General features: G+C 47.7%; 2 protein-coding genes across 2 annotated transcripts; both read left to right on the forward strand.

Moving 5' to 3' along the window:
• The first annotated feature begins 2259 nt into the window (after positions 1-2259).
• Positions 2260-3789, forward strand: LOC144149222 (uncharacterized). The gene is made up of 3 exons (XM_077680762.1): positions 2260-2515; positions 2673-2883; positions 3201-3789. Exons 1-3 carry the CDS (start codon positions 2377-2379, stop codon positions 3376-3378), a joined length of 528 nt encoding a protein of 175 aa, XP_077536888.1. The 5' UTR covers positions 2260-2376; the 3' UTR covers positions 3379-3789.
• LOC144149221 (uncharacterized) lies at positions 3516-4639 on the forward strand. The gene is made up of 2 exons (XM_077680761.1): positions 3516-3582; positions 3652-4639. The coding sequence occupies exons 1-2, from the start codon at positions 3524-3526 to the stop codon at positions 3983-3985; spliced, it is 393 nt and encodes a 130-aa protein (XP_077536887.1). The 5' UTR covers positions 3516-3523; the 3' UTR covers positions 3986-4639.
• The last annotated feature ends 17907 nt before the right edge of the window (positions 4640-22546 follow it).

Here is a 22546-nt window from a genome sequence, read left to right on the forward strand (position 1 = left end):
TGAGCGGGAAAATCAAACTTTTAACCTAAATTGTTTAATTTCTCAGTGAATAAAGCACCGTTTGTATCCGGAAATCTTTCGAATAAAACCAACTTGCATTTTCTCTTCATGGCTCCTTTAAGCGTCTGGCCATGGTCTGGCGGAGATTCAATTTCTGAACATTATTTCACATTGCCCATATTCATACCCTGCACCTCTCAACCAGCCATCTTCATTACCTGTTATTTATGTCGTTAGATCGAATAGTAGCTCTATTTAGATCGTTATTAATTCACCATTCTGGCACTGTTTTTTTTTTGCCCAAGTTGACCTTGTGCCACAAACGGCCCAACATCATCACCAAGATTTTTTTTAAAGTAGGGCACTGAACGCCTTCTCAGGGCTAAGAAAAGGACGTAATGGATGTGGGGACGTCTACTGAAGTGTGAATCGATGTTGAATCATGTTCAATCGATGTTCAATCGATGTTCAATCATGGCAGAAAAAAGAAACAGCGAACAACAGTGAAATGGAAGACAATAAGAACACAAACAAAGCATATGTGTTTGTCTCTTTCTTGACATACGTTCTTTTTTTATGCGCTGTTGTTTTTGCTATGGGGGTGTGTACTTTGGCTGGTGTGTCATAGTTGCATTTGCGAAATTCCAACGAGACATGGTACTATCCTTTTGGTGTGGTCGCAACGGAAAGACGACGTGCAGTACTCAAAGCTCTATCTTCTAAAGGCTATATCTTCTTGGTGTCGCGAGCTCCCTCCATTCGCCAAGCGATTGGTGCAAACGGGATCTCCTCAGCGAGTGGAATGAGGAGCCTACTAGGGGTGGGCTGAGTGTGGATCGTGGAAGTATGCGCGCTGGATAGCGAGCCCCGTTTTTGTAAAAATACAACCATTTCCAATGTTCTGTTCTAAGTCTTCGCCGGAATTTACAGTTCTGGAAGACTTTTGGGTTATTGCGTGTTGCGCTCCGGTCGTTGCCCACTGGTTTCGCAGAGTCGTGGCTCTGCCGCCCGCCGTGCCACGCCATGCTAGGAAGAAGGGATGGAAGGTTGGTGGCAGACACATGCTGCTCCGCTCGGCCACGCGTGGGCTGCATCACTGACACGCCACCCTCAAAAATCGGAATGTTGTTTATGCACGCAACAAACAGTTTTGTGGTGCACAGCCTGTTGGAAATTGTCATGATTAGGTCCCAAGAGGATCCGAAGACGAGGGGGCTATTAGGCTCGGACACCATTTCTTTGGTGTAACAATGAAAGATAAGGCCGAGCGGTAACGTTTCTTCTCTTTGTAGCAGTTCTGCATTTGGTGTACAGCGTGTACTGCCACAAGTACGCAAAAAATGTGTTCGGCGCAGTGCAAAACTAAAATATCTGTCTCGTCCAAGCGAACACATCTGCACAAGTGACCGCGACGGGGTTTGATGACGCATCATCGGTGGCTTGATTGAACATCGAACTACCTTTAACAGTTGCATACACGACAGTTGTGGCATAATCTTCTGTGTTCTGTGCCTTGTTGAAGGCCGTCCAGATTGCCCCAGGGCGCGAGCGCTCTCGCAGCAAGCGACAACAGAAGAGTTGAAGGTAAAAATGGTGCCTCGAAAATTCCAGGTCCGTTAATGAAGTGCTGATTCTGTGCCCCTGAACTGCCTGTTGCTAGTCTAAATACTACGTCCTCAAGTAATCTCTGGTATATCCCACCGTAGAAAAGAAACCCTCGCAGGCAGGTACATTTCTTTGATTCTGAAGTGCCTTGGAAACACCATATCACTCGTATGCACTCGCTGTGGATTGCTTTGGACTGGGCGTACAAAGCTTTGGTGAGCGCGAAGTTAACTGCCACAAACCCCGTAATGAATATGCGTACCATATCGTTGAGCGTACCAATGCCAGTGACCGCCGCGCAACAGTGGTTGCCTGTCTGTAGGATCCCCAAAAAACTGATTCAGGCGAATAGCCGTCAGAAGTCGGATCCGTCAATTCTCTGCAGACTCCTCGTGCAGCGCCTGCCACAGAATCTGATTCCAACAAGGAGCAGCCCGCTGTATGTACTCCCCACCATTTTTAATTTTCATGGCCGCCTTCGTCTCCTCCACTGTACCCAACACAGTTCGTGGCATCTTCTAGGACGGGACATCATTCGCCTTGTGCCCTTGAGCACTAGGCCAATGGAATCTAAGGTCTCTTCGATTTGGCTGCACTAGCTGCACCAGTTCAAGGGGTGCAGCACCGTCGTCCTCGTTTTTCCGGTGCCGCGCGCCCTCTGCACTTCCGTCCTCGTTTTGCGAAGGTGCCGCTTCAGTGCAGACCCACCTCGGCACTAGTTCTTGCTAGCCCTGCACTTGCGGAAAAGGTGGTGCCGCTTAGTGCAGCAGGATGGAGTACGTGCCGCCAAACGAGGAGCAGACGACGCTGCGCGTCGTTATCGACGGCGTGCCGACAGACGTGTATCTACGTTTTAATACAGACGGTTCGCCTATGCAGGACGGCAGTGGTTACCTGTACGAGACAATCGGTAAGTGATGCTGCATGCCGGCGATAAACACGTGGTAGCGGTCAAGAGTGGCTTATTTGCGGTCGTTGCCACATCGGCCTCGTCGCGTTGCTTTGGGTCTCAGTTTGCGGCTTAAAGACATCGTTTTAAGCTGTGGCGACCGTGTGTACTTTTGCAGACGGGCAGCACGTCACGCTGCGGTTTACGGCGGGAGGAGACGAGAATTCGCCCCCTCCGTCACAACCGCCGACTTCTGCAGCCAGTGACGGCGACACCTCTGCGGCCGCACTGGCTGATGAGCCGGAACTGTGGAGCGCCCGAAGAACGAAGTTCTTCCTGGCACAGTATGGCGAGCTGAAGGACTTGGTGGGCAAATCGAGAACCCTCCGGTATGTCATCCTTTGTGTGCAAAAATTATGTACAGGATGCCACTGTGCAGTAACTGCAAATAAACTGTACATACCGGGGCGCTGGCACTGCCGCTCGGATTTGTAGTTCCAAACAATTTAAAATTCCTTGCGCAAGGCTGAAGCTCTTCGAATATGTGGCAGTCAAAATGGAAATATTCTGATAGAACAGCGCCCATATTACATTAAGAAAGTTCTATATAAAACGTTGTGCATTCCTAGGATGCAACTCGTGTCAGTCAAGTGCTACTTTACTTTACCTATACACTTTTTCAACTGTGCTTTACTTTTGTGTTTAGGACAAGAAAACAGCTCTGGCTGAAGCTGACAGAGCTGATAAACGCGGAATTCAGTTGCTCCATGACCGCCACACAAGTGGAAAATAAATGGAAATCGTTGGAGCGGTCCTACAAGAAGACCAAAAAAAATAACAATTCCTCTGGCCGTCACCCCGCAAGTTGCGAACACGAGGAGTAAGTTGGAATTATATATTTAACTGTTCAACGTTTTTGGCATCCCTCACACCCTGAGCCACCTCGGGACCCCATTAACCTATTCACTGGTTTAACCACTGAAACGTTCTCACAGGGAGCTTGCTGCAATCCTCGAAAAGCAGCACAACATGAACCCGAGGATACTCTTGGAGCCTGGGAAGGCAATTCTCCCAGGAGGGAACCCAGGGTAAGTGAAAATTTCATAGTGTAAGCAGAGCGCTGGAAGTGGTGTGACGTTTGTCCATATACACTACAGGGCCAGTACTGCAGCCACAGGACTTCCCGACAACCTGCCAGTGCCGGTTGAGCGTTCTGGAGGAGGACCTTCTGGGGACGTGCCGGTGCAGAGTGAGGGTGGCCCCGCACCAAAGAGAATGCGGCGCAGCAGAACGCAGCTGAGCCCCCTCCTGGAGACGCTACAAAAGATGGGGGAGGCCAGGGCCAAACGACAGGAGGCCAGAGAAAAAGCCTTTGAAGCAAGGCAAAAGTGGGAGGAGGCAAGGGCAAAGCGCCATGAGGAGCGTATGGAGGGATTTGACCGCCTCCTAGATCTCCTTGCCAAAAAGGGAGCAGCGACCAACGCTGAATAAAATCGTTGTCAGCTCCACATGCTCTTTAATTTCATGCGAATGCTTTTCTAGCACTGCCCTTTCTTTTTTCATGCAAATGTTTCTGTATATACATTGCTTGCACATGATGTGAACACCACCCTTTCTCGGATAGTTCCCAGCCTTTCACAGTGCATGCAGTTTAACATGGCAGCTTCAGTGACGTGGTATATACACTGAAACAAAGCAGTTTCATGTTTAACTGCCGTTGGAAGAGCATAGGTGTCCGCTACTAGCACTGCTCCTTCGCAATGAAATCCGATACCGGCTGTAACCCGGGAGACTGTAGTCGAAGTCGACGACTGCAGTCGTCGTTGCCCACATCATCTTTCCACAATGACGTCAGCTCCTGCAAGAAGGCTCTCTCATCTTTGCACATGTTGTGCCGCACACACGCAGCCATTACAATGTAGCAGGACTGCTCAACAGTTCTGACCTCACTATAGGGAACCCCCTTCTTGTCAGATGCCGCCGAAGCTTGCCTGGTGAGAAGCAAAGGCAGAGCACCATGAGCACATGCAGACGTTTGACCGCAGTTGACATAGATCTGCTAATTTTGCTAAGAAGGAAGACGCGTAAAACACCCAGTAAAGTCGTGTCAGCACCACACTCTTTAATTTCATGCAGGTGTTTCTCCTAGCACTGCCCACTTTGTTCATACAAATGTTCCTCTATATACATGGCTTGCGCATGATGTGAACGTTACCCTTTCTCAGATAGTTCCCGGCCTTTCACAGTGCACGCACTTCAACAACATAGCAGTTTCAGTGATGTCGTATACGCGGGCACTTCCATGTCAACTTTGCGTTGGCAGGGCAGGAGTGTCCACAATTAGCATTGCTCTTTAGCAATGAAATCTCTCACAGCCTGGGCGTAGCCTGGTTGGTTGAAGTCGAAGTCCCCTTCGGAGGCGTCGTTGCCCACATCATCATCATGGCGCAATGACGTCAGCTCCTGCAGGAAGTCCCTCTCGTCGTTGCACAAGTTGTGCAGAACGCACGCAGCCATCACAACGTAGCAGGACTGCTCAACAGTTTTGGCGTCTACGAAGTAGAGCCTCCTGAAACGCTGCTTCAGGAGCCCGAACGTGTTCTCAATAGCCACTCTCTGCTGGCTATGTCGCCTGTTGAAGTTGCTTTTCCACGTGGGAAATGTGCCCTCGTTGTCCCTGAACGGGGTCATGAGCCACGGCATCAAGGGGTACGCGCTGTCCCCAAGAATGTAGCTCTCCCCGCACTCGACGGCTGCGCGTTCGAAGAAGGGACTCTCTCTCAGGACGCGGGCGTCGTGCGCCGAGCCCGGGAACCCGATGAACACGTTTTGAAACTTATTTCTATCATCGCAGATGCCTTGCAAGATGATAGAAGGCCACTTCTTGCGGTTGAAATACGACTGGGCCGATTCGCTTGGCGTCGGTATTTCTATATGCGACCCGTCGATGCAGCCAATGGCATTTCTAGGGCCCTTTCCACCGCTCTTGGCTAGAAATCCGGCCTTGATGCGAGTCACTTCCTCCCCGCTACTTGGCCAGCTGATGACTTCAGCGCTAATTGCGTGGAGGAAGTGAATGACCCGTGTGATGCAGGCATGCACCGACGACTCCGTCACGTCGAACTTGTCCCCGATCGTGTACATCGACACTTGCGAGCCGATGTACGCAAGCGCAATGAGGCACGTCTTTTGGGCTGATATTTGTCGCCGGCCTTGCACTGCGCTAGGATAGTACGCCGAAGCGCTGAATCTGGAGCTCAGGCAATCAAAAGTCTCCCTCGACAGCCTGAAAAGCCTCTTGAATTCTCGCTCGTTGTACCTGCTGACAACGTGATCGTAGTCAGGCACACGATTGGCGTCTTCCCGTACCAACGCGCACGCCACCAAAACGCACACATCGTCGAACTCGTCGTCCGAGTCACTGCACGGATCACTGTCACTGCACTCCATGTCGTCGCTGTCGGATTCGAGCAGCTGCGCGGCAGCATCGAAAAGTGCCATCTCTGACTGACGATCCATGCTCGCGATTCACAAAGCACACGTTCGCGTCTCCCGGCTGCTGCAGGCCTACACTTGTGTCCTCGTTTTGGTTGTATCCGGTGCGCGCTAGTGTCGCGGCTGCACCTGCACTTCCTGAACCGGCGCTGCACGCTTGCGGCACCGGCCGGCACCGCAGCGGCACTTTTCGGAACTAGTGCAGCCAGTGCAAGCCAAATCGAAGAGACCTCTAGTTCAAGCGGCACCACCGCAAGTGCTGTCTTGACGTTTGATTGTAGGGTTTAACGCGACGACGCAACGCAGGCGATGAGGCGCACCGTAGTGGAGGGCTCCGGATTAAATTTGACCACCCGGGTATCTTTAACGTGCGCCTAAATCTCGCACCATATTCAAAGACAGGTTATGGGGAGCAGCGATTGGCTTCTCAAATACCCGGGTTACTGAATCAGTACCCTGAGATCTTAGATCTCTTACATACCGATGTTTCAAAACACAGTCTAAAAAAAACTATGAAAGCTCTCTTCCTTGCGGAAAATTGATTTAGCACTGTACCGTGTTGTCTGTGTTTATATAGAATGAAAACCTCCCAACTGTGTGGTCATCTTATGGTCCTTTGTGATTTCTGTTCTGGTTGAATGTTTAGTTTTTGACTTGTTGGTGTAAGTTACTTTGCTTTTGCTGTAAAACAATCACTATTATGGTCTGTTATCTCCACTGTCCGAAAAATGAACTCTTTATTGCGTGTATCTTTTTCTTCTCTTCTTATCTTTTTTATCTTATCTTCTTATCTTATCTTTTCTTATCTTCTTTTCTGAAATATATGCCCCCAACTATATATCCTAGCCGGCGATGAGCCACGCGGTAAGAAAATGCAATAAAGAAGACCTCATACAACAGCCTAGTGACGCCGCTCACACGTGGCACCTTTATATCTGTCTGGAGCGTAGCTACACTACCGTGAAGGGGGGTGCCCCCTGCTGTAAATACTTGCCGGACATAAACAATGCAAGAAGAAATCACAATAAACAAAGGCCTCATCCAAGAGCCCCACAGGCACCGCTTTAACCCGCCGTCTCTAGAACGTTCTCTAGCCTATCTGTACTCCCTTGAGGAAAGGATGCCCCCTGATATAAATAACTTCTGGCTATAAACCATGCGGGAACAAAATGCAATGAATTAAAGCCTCATTTAGGCGGCCCACTGGCACAGGCTCCACATTGGCTCCTCCAGAACGTTCTCGAGCGTAGCTATACTCCTTTGAAGAAGGAATGCCCCTTGCTATAAACCGGCCATAAACCATTCGGGAAATAAATGCAAATAGTAAAGGCTTTATTGAAGCAGCCCAGTGGCGCTGCTTCCATGTGGCTCCTCCAGAAGGCTGTCGAGCCTAGCTATGTCCCGGGAAAAAGGGATGCCCGCTGCGATAAATCCTCGCCGTCTATAAACCATGTGGGAATAAAAGGCAATCAGTAAAGGCCTCATTCAAAAGCGACCCGCTTGGAACTGCTTTAACGTGGCACCTCTACAGTTTCCGGAGAGAGAGAGAGAGAGAGAGAGAGAGAGAAAATGGTTTAATGATACTGACGAGGTTTGCCCAGCAAAGAGCCTGACATGCTACGTCAGGTGAAAAATGAAACGATTGAGAAAAAAAAAAACAAGAAAAGAAAAATAAAAGGAAGAAGGGAAGATAGAAAGAAGGAAAAATCAGAAAAAGAAAAAGTATGGTGGCAATTGGAGTCGCAAGCAAGTTTAGGAGTTTGGTAATAAAAGAAAATGTTGAAGTATACTCGAGGAAATGTTCGCTTCAAGTTGAACAGAGTTCTCAGATCACGGAGTAGTCTCACGGGAACGCGGCACATTCAGCGTTACCATCGCAGCCATGATGAAGACATACACACGCGAAATGTTCACTTTGACATTCCACAGAGGTTAAGAGTTTAAAGATGAGGAACGTGGTTCTATATCACACGTATCACCGATGTTCACTACTGTTAAAGAGTGTTGACGAAACCTGAACTACGGAGGAAGCCGAGAAAGTTTCCGGAGGGTTGCCATTGTGCCGTAACGATGGAATTGGACCCGGCTATAAATCTGTGCCGTCCAAAGGGCATGCGGCAAATAAATCTTTTGAAGAAAAATTTCATGCAATCGGCCCACTGGCGCTGCTCGTCTGCGGCGTCTGTACAAATTTCGATAGCCTAGCTATACTCCTGTGAAGAAGATATGCCCCCACTGTACATATTTCTCCGCAGTACGCAAAGCGAGAATACTAATCAATAAAGACCTCATGGAAGCGGCCCACTGGCGTCTTTGCTACGCGGCGACTCTATACCTCGTGAAAGAGCCCATTCCTTGTGATCGACATGTTTTGCTCACCTAACATAGGAACATGGATGTAAAACAATTTGGGATGTGTTCTGAATCCCGTCTCGAATGACACCAGTAATACCGCAGAAACCTAACAAGCATTCGCGGCGCAAGACAAAAACTTTGTTATGACAACAGAAGTTCTACTGTAACGGCAAAGCAATCTGTGCTTACGAAACCCATTTCTGATGCAACGACAAAGTCAATTTTCGCAAGGGCACGCATTCCTGAGTCAAAACAGAACTCCCGTTTACGCTACTCTTCCCCATAGGAATAACATTCAAACAATGTGCTACAACTGACGGAACAGGAGGATCACGACAAGACAGAAATTCGCGCGACGCAATATCAAATTAGAATACCAATACCACACACGACTTAAGACCAGAATGACGACACGGCAAAAATACGACAAGGAGACAGCACGACACGCAAAAGTATGACAAACTACTGAAAGTTTTCTTGTTTTCATTTTCGTCTTGGAACATCATAGATTGGGCAAATGTGGTTCTTCAATGCAAAGTTTAAGCATAATTGCACGCGCTCGGGGCATTCGTTGCTTTGTAGTTTGGTCTTTCCTGAAGACCCCAAAAGTGCTGAGTCTGTTGGTTGCAGTCATGAAAGACAAAGCAAAGAAAGCTGGCGGTACATACTAGCCAATGCACTGCGTTAGGATACAAATTTACTCGGGGCACTGCAGCCTCTTTATTTGCACTTTGAGCGCAAAATTGTGGCGTAATGTTGTCGCTGATACCACTCCTATGCAGTTCTACCCGTCGACACTCACCCACGCTGTTTTACTGTCCTGAACTATTCCTATTCCACCTGTCAGTCTATACGTGAGCTTGTAATGACGTAACGACACAACTACCCTCAAATACTACAGTTTCCGTCAGTTGGTTTTTGGTACGAGTGGTATTGGCGGTGAGCGCGAACACAGGCGGCGCTGCGAAGCCCGCCTCCGTGACGTCAGCTTAGGGATTCTCGCATTTGTCGTCTGCTTCACTCAGGCTCGCTCTCCCTGCTGTTTCTTTGAGCTCGGTCAACGTCTGATGCTTGTCCGCACCAGAATTGGCGTGTGGATAACTTTTTATCATAATAATAGGCTTAAAATCGCATACACTAACTCATGCATTGTCAATTAAAGTATAGTTTTGGATACCGCTACGGGAGAAACATTGCCGGCGCCACCCCATTCCTTGCGAAGCCGGTCCTGAGCGGAGTGCGAAGAGTCGGAGCTAGGCGCCAGCTTCTCAAGTAAGCATTCGAACAAAAGGAACAGCCAGCTGCTAATAACCGACAACAGCGAAAATGGAAGACCAAAACAAATTCTAGGCCTTTAGGGCTGTCGGCTTTGGCAGAAGGCATCACGATTCCCGGTAATCATATGTAAGGTAAAACAGTTTTTGCAACCTTGCCGAACGCTCGAACGTGTTTTGTCACATCACTTTACGTTGTCAAGGCATGAAAATTTGCCGACATGAACTACAGACTGCAAAAACTGTAGGTTGAGTTCGAAATAACCCAGTGTGTATATACGCGCGTGCTGATTCTATACCAGGCATCTAACCAGTATGGAGGTTTATTGAGCAAAACGAGTCACGTCTTCGTTAAATTTATAGTAACACATATATGTTTGTTAAGACCTGGAGGGATATTTCGGAATATTTTGCACAGCCATATCTTCCCGATATTCGGATATGCGTTATAGGAAAACTGCACTCAAGAGGAGGAGGAGGAGGAAGGGGAGGAGGGGAAAACTTTATTTAACGATTAAATCGATCTGGTTAGTGGGACGGGTCCTCAGTCCAAGACAAGAGAGTAAAAGTAATTTTCTTCAAATCATAGAACGCCATCCCGAGTAGAATAGGATTTGTTCTTCGCGCCTGGAAGGGTTGAAAAGCAATAAAGAGCTACTTGGAATTCTTCTTCGGTTTCGATTCTTGTAATATATGTAGGTATACTATTTATTACGTTAGTTAGCGAATATATCATGCCTTCAACACTGTTGTCATCATTGTTCGAGTTGAGAGTCAGTTCGTTATGATAACGATATAATTACGATAGAAATTCGGAGCACAAAAGCCGCCTTCGAGTACTGTGGACCACGTCGTTTAGGGCGCGATCGCGGGGGCGTAGCACAGACCTTCTCATTGTATTTGCATTTGAATAAACAAAGCACGTTGCGGATATGCACCTTCTTGCACGCAGCCGTAATGAAAGCCAATCTGTAAAGTAGGGAATGTATGACATACAACATGAAGGAAGTATCCACATGACCTTTGTGAGCCTCCCAGACATCCCGAAACCTCATAAAAAGAAGTTGGTGACGGCGCAGAAAAATTAATGCGTTGGGCAGAAAAAAAGCAAGAAACGTTAATCTGATACAAGACAACAACGAAAGAAACAGAAGAAAGCCGCTTTATTTCCTGCTGTGCGACGCGCGTGTAGAGGCCGCTGCTTGGTAGGTAGCATTAAACTGTTGAGTCTTCATAGGAGCATCTCAAAAATACTGCAGGGAAGCCTATGCATTTTGAAGACTTATCGAGAAGCTCTGATCGCTGATCCTCGCGAATAAGGAAGAAAGGACGAGTTACACACAATCTTCTGACCGATACTCTGAAGGAAGATGTTATCTATCTCTTCGTGTGTTGCAAACTTGTGGGGGATACAGCTTCAAATTATTCAGATGCATCAGAAGCTGGCAAAATAACTTAGTCACTAGAAATACGCTTTTTAACGCACTACAGCAACGAAGCTGGTGATTTCAAGCCCAGGCACTGCTGCCCCTCACAAGCGGAGTGTAGCAGAGGAAAGCGGCGCGAGTCCCTAAGCCGCCGTCAGAGCCAGGGGGTGCCACTCAAACATCTCACCGCCAATTGATGCCAATGACTTTAGCAGTCGCTTTCCCACTTGGTGCCCGCGTGCAGGTTGTATATGGTATTGCCTTAATACGCAGATGCTTCGAGTGGTTTTTTTATGCCTACTGCCGAAGTCAACGGGAAACATTTGCGATATACCGTTGTCGGCCTAGTGGATAGTTCAAGTTATGGCTGATAAGAATGCCAAAAATAAGTGGCGCAATCAAAACCAGTTCAAACTGCCCCCTTTTATAGATGAACAAGCTATTGCTTATTTTTTACCACTAAAATAAATGACCAGTGTTTACCATTACGGTCTCTAACATCCTTAGATAACTGTTCCATTGAATGGCTAAACTAAAAAATTATATCCAATCATTCTTGGATCCAACCAACATTATACCCATACGATTTTTAACGCACTACAGCAACGAAGCTGGTGATTTCAAGCCCAGGCACTGCTGCCCCTCACAAGCGGAGTGTAGCAGACGACAGCGGCGCGAGTCCCTAAGCCGCCGTCAGAGCCAGGGGGCGCCACTCAAACATCTCACCGCCAATTGATGCCAATGACTTTAGCAGTCGCTTTCCCACTTGGTGCCCGCGTGCAGGTTGTATATGGTATTGCCTTAATACGCAGATGCTTCGAGTGGTTTTTTTATGCCTACTGCCGAAGTCAACGGGAAATATTTGCGATATACCGTTGTCGGCCTAGTGGATAGTTCAAGTTATGGCTGATAAGAATGCCAAAAATAAGTGGCGCAATCAAAACCAGTGCAAACTGCCCCATTTTTAGATGAACAAGCTATTGCTTACTCTTTACCACTAAACTAAATGACCAGTGTTTACCATTATGGTCTCTAACATCCTTAGATAGCTGTTCCATTGAATGGCTAAACCAGGGGTCTCACTCACATGCGTTAGCGGGCCGCAGTCAGGAATTTTAGACCCGCAAGGGCCGGGATAGTCAAGAAGGTTGAAACGAGGGGGGCGGGGTAACAAAATGTGAGATAACGCTGCCATTTGAAAGAAACAAGTAGGTCTTTCCCACATGTTGTACATATGCTTGGTCATCCCTGAATAGCATTGGCGTCAGAATTTGAGACACATATCGATACCAATCTACCGGATGACTAAAATGGGGACGCCGATTCGAAAATATAAAATATTTGTTCCACAAATATGTTTCAACACATGGTGACCGCATTGGATGCCTCACGAAAAAAGCTTGAAGGCAGCTGCGTCTGTGTATTTTACTAGAATAAAGTGTTATTGATAGTAATAAACGAGAAAATATTGTATCACTTAGGAAAGTCACAAAACTTTATTCCTTGAGAAGAACAATACAGCTGCTATTGTTCTAAACATGCTGGCTTGATGCCTGATAACGCTTGGCTGCGACTAGAGAAGAAATGTCCGCATGAACTTCTTTCGCGGAAACGATCCTAATGGTCGATCGCAGGTGCTCATCAGCCATCCTCGACCGGAGCGCTGACTTGTTCACCTTCAACAAGGAAAACAGGTGTTCGCACAAGTAGGTGCTTCCGAACATGGCAATCATCCTGGCATCCTGTTTACGTAGCGCCGGGAAAGTTGCATCGTCAAGAAACCTGTAGAAGTTTGGTACAGCCACTTCCTGAAATGTCTGCTTCAACGGGGTGTTAGCGTGCAGCTAAAGAAGTTCCATCTATAGCTCCGGCGCGGCGCCATCCACCGGCACCGAAAGCGGCAACGAAAAAATTCGGAATTCATAGGCGGGGCTGGTGATGTCTTGGAAGCGTCCCTCGAATTCTGTTCGGAGATCATGAAGGAGGTCAGCCAATTTATCCCAGGATTGCTTGTCCACGTTCTCCAGCGACTTCAGGGTTAGCAAATGATCAAATTTCTGAATTCTCATCTGTCTCTCCCAAGGATGCAATTTTAATTGAAAGGCCTGAACGTCGTCATGCATTTTGTGATCAGTTTGTTTTTCCCTGAAGTTAACGTTGAGGCAGTTCAAATGATCAGTGATATCAGTGAGGAACGCAAGGGACAGAAGCCACGTTTCGTCTGACAGCTCAACAATGGTCCTGTTCTTGGTCTTCATGAAGGCGTCGATTTCCTCTCAGAGATCAAAAAGTCGTTTCAGCACTCTTCCACGACTCAGCCATCGCACCTCTGTGTGGTACTAAATTTCGCCACATTCGCTGCCAACCACTTTTAAAGAGCTACAAATTGCGGTGGTTAAGAGCTCTTGAACGGATGAAGTTCACTGCGCTGACTACGACTTCCATGACGCTCTTCATTTGCAGAGACTTGCTGCACAGCGCTTCTTGGTGCAAAATGCGGTGACCGCGGCAATGTGAATGCACCATTGATGGCGCACCGTCTGTAGCCAAACAAACCAACTTTTTCCATTGTAGTCCAGCGTGTTCGACCGCTCTTTCGATAACAGAAAGTATATCTGCCCCTGTGGTCGTGCCTTTCATTGGGATTAAGTCCAGGAGTTCCCCAGTGACGTTCAGGTTTTTGTCGACACCCTTTACAAAAACAGCACATTGTGCGTTGCCTGCAATGTCAGTGCTTTCATCCACTGCAATAGAGAATGGTTCGAACTGGTGGCATCGGTTCATTAATCCTTTTTCAGTGTCTCCACTGATCTCGTTCTTTCTCTGGGTGACTGTGTTTGGAGGGAGGCTTATTTTCTCGAATGTTTTTTTCATGCTTGGAGAGGTAGCATCAGCGACTCCGAGCGGGCACTGCTTCACGAAAAGACCTTCAGTGAAGGGCTTGGATGATTTGGCGATAAGCTCAGAAATGACAAAGCTCGCCTTACCGTTTCGTGGCTTGCTTTGTCCGCCTTTTGAACAGGTTTGGCTGATTTCCCAACGCGGCCTTCAGTTGAGTCATGGTGTGCTCGCGAACGTTGCCAGTAAGAGCACCATACATCTCGTGATGGGAAGAGATGAATTGGCGTCGAAAATTCTACTCATTCGGCACAGCAACAGTCTGGTGGCAGACTAAGCACAACACCTTGTCTCTTGATTCCGCGAAGAAGTAGGTCCCCATCGCTCCTCAAAGCACCTGTTTTCGTCTTCAACTTTGCGTTTTGCAGACTGCTTGGGCAACGACATTGTGGCCCGTTAGACTTCCACAGCATAAACTTTCGTCGTTTGCAGATCTTCCAAGAAACAACAGGTCAAAAAAACACCTGTCACATTCACGGAATCGACTGGCGCGTAGGAGCACAATTATGTAGTGCGCTCTATCATGATTGACTTGGGGCGCCGCTATACCTTTTACAGTGCTGTCAACAGGTTGCGAGTCGGTGGATAGGCGCTCAGTTTTGAGTGTCGATATGGGGCGTTTGATGTCTGCAGGTACCCAGTTCCGACGTGCAATGTGCAGTCTTTTCCTCAGCAGCGCGATGTTGCTCTCTCCCGGGCCATAAATAACGCTGCGACATGCCCCTAAACGCACGTTGGCGCATTTTGGAGCAGAATCCGACGCGTGGCTGCGCCCTTATCGCCACATCTGCAGCGAAGTAAAAGTGTTTGACACGAAGACGAACAGGAAAGCAAATATCCGCAAACACAACACAACGCCCGGAAACTTTTGCACTTTCGCGGAAGCCTGGAAATATCCGGTCAAGGTGCCGTCTTCTCATTAGCGGCGTTCAGCCCCGTTCGCAGGGTCATAAAACGCCGCGGAGACTTTCTCCGCGGCCTGTTCTCGCCCAGCCCTGTGCGCCCGGTATACAGTGCTCGATTCACAAGTCTCAGTTGCTTGCGACCATTGTGCACCCGACTTAACGGCGCCCGAATTGAGGGTCTCCCGAAAAGAGGCGTGTCCACTATGGTAACGCAAACCGTGAAAGACGATATCCATGCGTTTTCGAGCAGTCTCTGGCCATCTGCGTCTTTGGCTACGCAAGCAGGGCGCGAACTCACGCATTTGCTTAAAAAACAAAAAATAAATGAACCAAGCCACTCATGAGAGGGCCGCGGGCCGCAATAGAAGGATCCGCGGGCCGCATGCGGCCCGCGGGCCGCGTGTTTGAGACCCCTGGGCTAAACTAAAACATTATATCCAACCATTCTTGGATCGAACCAACATTATACCCAACCATTCAACCCTGTCCTAATTTTGTGGCAAGAAATTGGTATGTAGCATAAATTATCCACAAAAAAATCTTCGCAGAAAAACAAAATCAATGCTCGAATAAAATTTTGTAAGTGCATCATTATAATGCTGCCATTGATGGTGATGTTTCTGTCGTATTACTCACAGGTACGGCCTCACGTCTGGGCATACAAACATTGGAAAAACGCTTTCATTTCCTAGCCGGCATACCTTGTAATCGGCGAAAAAACCACGAGGTTATGTCGCGTCCCTTGCACGTGCAATGGACACAATATTACGTATTAGTCGAAGATTAAGCCGTCATTGTATAACAAGGAATGGAGTGACAGGGATGAAATTAAAAACTAAAAAAAAAAGAACCTGGACCTATCGACGGGACTCCGTTTGGTTAAAAAAACACCGAGAAATCACAGATAAGAAATTTTGGGCATAGAAACTGTGACTCTACAATTTTTAAGAAGACGCATTGTATTCATACAAAACGTTTGCAGCGGAGCAAATGAAGTTTATTACTTCCGTGACCTTAATTTTGTGAGCTGATTTTTTGACCTTCCAGACCAGCAAAGTACTTCACCACGCTTATTCTTTTGGCTAAATTTGCGATTCACAAAAAAGCGAGTTAGAGCCGCATAAATTATGCACTGTTTTTAGCATTGAGAGTTACTCCCGTTACACACCATCCACAGCGTCTTTTCTACTGCATTTAAGAAAAAAAATCAAATGTGACAGGTCTCATGTTTATTGCGAGTGCAATATTGATTTTGTTATGGGCGAAGGTGTACATCTCCACAGTACATTTAAAAGCAAAGCCGGTAGGTAGCCTGAGCTCATTTATATGGTGACCCAGCCGCAAAAATCACATCCCCGACCGACGACCTGAATCTTTGCAGCAACAACCCGAAATTGTATAGCTTAGGTGCCTTAGTTCGCAAAGCCTACGTAACACTCGGCGAGACTCGAGTGCGGCTTAAGTTACGACCGTGATGCAGCAGTTGTATTCAAAACTTGACCTCGCCACGATTTGCGTGATAATTACGCGATTCCGCAATCACATGCATGATATAACCAATATCGATTACACAATGAAATGACGTGTGATTTTTGGAAAGGCGCCCCATGCATGCATTTCACGGCCTGCGGTCAGCCCTGGCCTGGAAACCTTCTTTTAAAAAATCAACATATAAAGAAACATATTGTCATTGTGGACTTCAAGTTTACAGGCCACCACTAGCTCCCTGTGACTTCCTACTTGAAATGTACAAACAATTGGACAGGTACAAGGATCCCAATGCTATTGCTGCGAGAAAACTCAACTTGACCCACATTGACTGGTGCTCGGTGTCAACGACACAAACAAGTTTGAAATTCTTGAGTAGATTGATTGTGGGGTTCAACGCGGCGATGCTGCACAGCGGATGAGGGCTCCGGATTAAATTTGACTACCTGGGGATTTTTAACTAGCGCCATAATCTCTAACACATGGGCGTTTTCTGTTTTCACATCCATTAAAAAAAGTGGGTGGAGTGGCCGGGAATCGAACCCGCATCCATTGGCTCAGCAGCGCCACAACAAAGCAAGTGATTCAAAGCGGCGGGTACTTAATTTTCTTAGACGCGTCAATAGCTCAGAATCGGATACAGACTGCGCTGTGCGCAGCACGAGGAACTTACACTGCACATGCAATCTAAAATAATTTTGTGTTCAGTGTGCTGTAGTGATAAAACCGCACAGTTTTTGTAGACTCCGACCACGTATGTTCCAGGCATATTAGTGTAAACAACGCTTCTTATTTCTGTTTTCGGAAGGCTACAAGCGAACGGAAAACCAAAGCCTTCTCCAATATTTTAACTGGGCACTGCAGAATGCAGTATGGCATGCATGGGCTCATTTTAAACATCTCATATTTTGCGCCATATAAACATCTCATATTTTGCGCCATACCCAGAGCGGAAGCATAGGCTCATCACGAAGCGCTCGCTGCTCCGTTTCATCAGCACAAATTGACACCAGGCAGTAGCTTTGGCGCCGAACTTTGCTCTCTCCAAGAGAATTTGTTACTTTGAGTTGGCTTAGACGTGTACGTATTAATTTGTCATGTTGCATGTAACTTTTTAAAGGAGTACTGACACGAAATTTCTCGCTTTCAGTTTTTATGCTGTAAAGAATACCTATTGGCCCAGTAATTACGAAAATCGAACCGAAAGCCGTCAGCCGCCAACACAGAATTAATTATAGCACGTTTATTGCAACCAATTTCAAATTTGGTCGCCGCGCGGGAAAATGGCCGTTCGAAGGCCAGCCTGCAAGCGGGCCAGCCTTACGTCACGGTCTCACCCGTGACGTCAGGGACGTTTTTCTTTCCTCCATGCGTTCGCCGCATCGTCTGCTACGATTGCACATGGTCTGCGACTCGCCCGCGCAGTCGACATGTCGTCTGAATAGTCAGACTCAGATGAGTCACTGCCACCCGACAGACAGAACAACTTTATTTGGCCGGCGATGTCTTCGCCGTCGTCCGTTTTTTAATATCACTGCGGCTCGAACCGGCGCAGACCGTGATAGCAACAGCTTGTCGCCACTCTTCTAATCAATCTGATCACGAAAAAGAAGCTCCACATGCGAGAAAGTAGATGTTAGTGTGTTGAAAATTGTGCTAGTTGTTGTTATCAGCGCTGAATTTAAAAGTGCCGTTCAGATATTTGCCGCGATGGAAAGCCTACGCTGACCGGAAGCGGAGGTTCGGCGATCCGACCCAGCACTGCCGGCACCACGGTGCGGCGAGCGGCCGAAAGATGGCGCCACCTGCGCGCTAGAATCAAAACAGGCCGCGGGAGATGTCTTGGTCACCGATCGCTGAAACGGAAATTATTGCCAAAATAAAGCTTCATATGCGAAAAAGGGGATGACAGTGTGGTGAAAAGTTGTGTAAGGGATGGTCATTCGCAGTTGTACAGATACCAGCGATCAAATAGTCGCCACGATACTAAGTTCCCAACACTCAAGGTGACCCGTGCAACCCCGAGCCCGCTGGCTTGGGCGACAGTTCTTGCGGCCGTCGGCGCGCACGAACTCAGTCGACGTTTAGCGCTGCATGTCGTCGCGTGGAAATTAATGCATCTTGGCGTCGTCGTCGATTTGCTCGGACAGGCTTCCACGAGCAGTACTTCGCATACCGCGAGCTTAGCCCATAGCACAATACCCATAGCACAACTTGGGCGAGCTCGGCGACGCGCACCGCCGCGTCGCCGCGATGCCCGTCGACATCGCGCACCGCGCAGTTTTCGGCACCAGTGCCGAACACCATGCGCCGGCAACGAACTGAAGAGCAAAGACGTCGAACACGCAACGTTTACAAGCATTGCTCACACAGCTACGCCCACGTCTCCTGCCCAAACGAATACCACCGACAATAGCAGCGCAGGATATCGTTTCAGGTTCTGAAAACGACTATATGACGTCACCCTGAACCGGCCAGACACGCAGGCCAATGTTTCGTCACGCCGAAAGCGATTGCGCTAGTGCTGCCGATTTGTGGAAGCTCGCGGCCTGGACAATCAAAATCGATTTTAGATGTGATTCCGGCCTCGGATCGCTGCAAAAATTTCTGTGAGGCATGTGTACAAACTACTGAAGCCAATTATATCATTTTTTAGGTATCCAAATTTGGTGTCAGTACTCCTTTAAATGTATATTTGAAGCCTCAACATGGCTAGCATGGGCGTTATTAGCGTCCGGCATGATGTTTGCTGAGTTGAATTATGTGTGAATTTTCCCATGGCGCCTCGATTATCTAAAGATGTTAATGCACAGGAGATATCAAACCCTTGGTTAGTGAAAGAGAATTCTTTATTTAGGTATATTATAGGTGATTCGGACAAAGAAGTTTAAAAAGTAGCAGGTATGTGTTGTGAGAATTACGGAGGTCCGCCATTTTCCCTATCTCTCTCGGCTCACCGCGGAGGTAAGAGGGGGAAGGTCTCTCTCTCTCCTTGTGGTCGCGTGTGTCCACGCTTCGGGAGGATGATGACGGGGGGTGCCGCCGACACTCTCACATGACCGGTTTGCCCGGAAGCTCCGAGCGGACTGGCCCGGGGCCGACGACGAAGGAAGGGTCTCTTTAAGAACCAGCCATTATCGGGAGCGGCCGTACGTACGTGTTGCTCCTTTTTGGCCTTCCTTTGTCCGCCCTCACGCCTGTTTCTCCAATCCTGTCCAAGGTGGTCTTGGCGGTGGTAGACCGACGCGCACCACGTTCCTTATTGCAGTGCAATACACGTCGGGGTTGGCGATTTCCGTGTCCTTTGTGTTCCTTGCTGTTCCTTACAAGACACAGGTGGCGATCTTTTAGATAAGTGGATGTACGTTGGCGGTGTGCGAACCCTAAGGCTACGTTGCCTGTAAACAGGGTTGCCACCTACCTAAAGAATCGTCACCTGTGTCTTGTACAGTTAGATAAGAAAGGTGGTTTCGGATTGTTTCCTTACGCCAAGTTTTTTGCGAAAGCTCACGAAGCTATTGGTTCTGTCTTTCGTATATGTGCAAATGTCTCATTGCGTTAAGTTAAACGGGAAGCAAAGTACCCGCGCAGTAAGCTCAACCTCGCTGGTTTAGTTAAACAGATAGACAGTAGCGCAACAATAGTCCTGGAAATATTTTTCAGCGATAATACTCATAAAGTCAGTACGCGCTTTCGAGTTATCGTGTCTGAAAGGCAGACAGGGCAGAAATGTCTAGCCGGTTTTCTACAGCGCAACTTGAATCGGTTGAATGTAGCTCACCGTTTTGGTACAAGGAATTCGAGCAGGTGGTTGAATTTCTGGGAGATAATTCGACACTGGGGTTTAATGGCTTTTCGGTCGACGTTAAACACTTGCACTACTCCTTGCGAGATGACCTGACGCTAACATATGTTGAAGATGCCATTTTTGCGTTTGGTCAAGTACCATTTCAGACTGAATGTAGCATTTCTGTTCAGGATTTTTTGGATTTACTGGGCATCTACTTAAAACCAACGTACGTCCAGTGGGATGGTCAAGTGTACATCCGAAAGCAAGGCGTTGTATAGGCTCATGCGTTGCTCCTGTTTTGAGCAACTTGTTCATGGCCCACCTCGACAGGTTAATTGCTGACATACTAAAAGAGACAATGGTTGTAAAAGTGTTTCGATATTTTGACGATTTTTAGGTGTTAGTTGACAGTGGCTAAGATGCCTTTCCCCTAGATGTGGCACAAACGTTGGTGATTTTGAAGTATGTCTTAAGTCCCTAGAAGTTACATACGAGGTCCTTAAGCAGTGCTCTCAAATTCTTGGACCTGAGACTTCAGTTCATAGGAAAACACATCTGTTGGATATACTACCCCAGCAGCCGGAAGCCACTACTGCCGTTCAGGCCTGCTGACACAAAACTGGTGAAACGACCCATTGCCTGCAGCTGTCTCAGCAGTGCTTTGAACAAAACTCGTGAGCAACTTATGGAGAGCAGTTTCGATTTGCAAGTGCATCGCCTAATGTCGGCTGGTTACCTCGCACACGTGATAGTAGCGGTGTCTGCCGCAATTCGCTCAAAGCAAAGATGGGCTGGCATCGGGCAAGGCGACCAAGATAACCAGGCGACCCACCAACCTAACAAGGTGGTGGTTGTGTTCTACCTGCACGGCATTTGACACAATCTTAAAAAGCTTGCTGGAAGGGTCGGCATCAAAGCTGTGAAGTCTGCTCCCGACTAACTGTCACGGCAGCGCACTCGTACGTGCCCGGTTCTAAAAGAAAACGTGTGGGATTAAGCACCAAAATCAGTACAGTGACTGCACTGCGGGAGTCATGTATAAGCTCCCATTGTCTTGTCATAGGGCTTACGTTCGACTGACAGGAAGGTGCCTTAACCAACGCCGCCGTGAGCATGCCAATCGAGCGGGAAAAGGCAGAGACGGGAACATAACCAGTCATTGCAAGAATTGCAAGTGTTCGCCTCTGTTTAACGAATGTACGGTTGTGCTTCGCGATCATGATCAGCGCACACGGGAGATTGTGGAGGTGGCTGAGATGCATCGTGGTGGCCAAGATTGCGTAAACATGAGCGCATCTGTGACAGCGAAGGAGCGGGCATTCCTGGGTGCGCGCATGACATAAGGGATGACGAACGTTCGTGCGCTTGTAGAGTGAGCACATACTATGTTTTCAAACAACTCGCACATACTCTGGTTTATTTTTTGTATTTTTTTTATCGCCGTTGCATGTACATATGTCGTTTTTGTAAATAAAAATTCAGTTGGAAGTAGCGCTTGTCCTTGTCCCGTTCGTCCCCTCTCTGAATTTTTGCGCTTTAAATTCGTACAATGGATTACCAACTAGCTCAAACTCACACGCTGTAAATGGTATTCTTGGGTCGCCTAATCTCACCCAAAGCGCATTTCAACATTATAAGGCAGCCGCGGTGCATTTGGCGGGTTGGAATAGAATATGCCTGATGGATGCACATCTATGGAGACTATAGACGACACTGGAAAAGGTTGTCTCTGTGCACAAGAGGCATAAATAATTAAGCACGTGTCAGGACAGCGGGCGAGCAAGGAAGGGTATTTTTGAGCTGTATCGATATACCGTCAGTAAAATTAGGCTAGATTGCATGTTGTGGTTTGCGGTATTACTCTTGTCCAATTTTTGTTTGGTGTTTCCGAAATCGTCTTCGTACGATTGAATCGTAGATCTCCTTGGTTAGATAGATTGATTTCAGTGAACCTTAATTACACCTCCCCAACCGCTCTCTTTTAGGGAGTAAGCCGTCGTAACGTATGGGGTGGGTGTGCGATTAGCCAGGTCGCTCATTTAGACCGCACACCGCATTTATATTCCGCAGCCGTACGTGTGATTGCCCGCTAAGTTTTATATGTTTAAGAAAGGTTTCCAGTCGAATGGACGTAAGCCGCTGGAGAGAGCGAACATGGGGAGAGCAACATAAAACCCCACAGTCACTAGAAAAAGATGGAGCGCAAAGTGGGAGCTGGGATTTCCCCTACCAGGGATTTTCCCTGGTAGTACGCTGGCTGTCATTTCGTCTACTACATGTCGTTCCCAGGTCTATCTCTATTTCTTTGTTTGAACTATGTTATTATCTCCTGAAGTTTGTACACGGATCCAGTAAGCTTGTTTTCTGTACCTAAGTGTTAAACCTATCATTATTCGTTCGATGGCCTGTTGAGCCGATCT

This window comes from Haemaphysalis longicornis, unplaced genomic scaffold, assembly GCF_048455015.1.
Source record: "Haemaphysalis longicornis isolate Haplotype H1 unplaced genomic scaffold, Haemaphysalis longicornis Haplotype H1 scaffold_8, whole genome shotgun sequence".
In the NCBI taxonomy this organism is placed as follows: Eukaryota; Metazoa; Arthropoda; class Arachnida; order Ixodida; family Ixodidae; genus Haemaphysalis; species Haemaphysalis longicornis.

Coding starts and splice junctions, on each gene's coding strand:
- LOC144149221 (XM_077680761.1), top strand. CDS start 3,524: ATGAACCCGAGGATACTCTTGGAGCCTGGGAAGGCAATTCTCCCAGGA. Junction 3,583..3,651: donor CTCCCAGGAGGGAACCCAGG/GTAAGTGAAAAT, acceptor TATACACTACAG/GGCCAGTACTGCAGCCACAG.
- LOC144149222 (XM_077680762.1), top strand. CDS start 2,377: ATGGAGTACGTGCCGCCAAACGAGGAGCAGACGACGCTGCGCGTCGTT. Junction 2,516..2,672: donor TTACCTGTACGAGACAATCG/GTAAGTGATGCT, acceptor GTACTTTTGCAG/ACGGGCAGCACGTCACGCTG. Junction 2,884..3,200: donor GGCAAATCGAGAACCCTCCG/GTATGTCATCCT, acceptor TTTTGTGTTTAG/GACAAGAAAACAGCTCTGGC.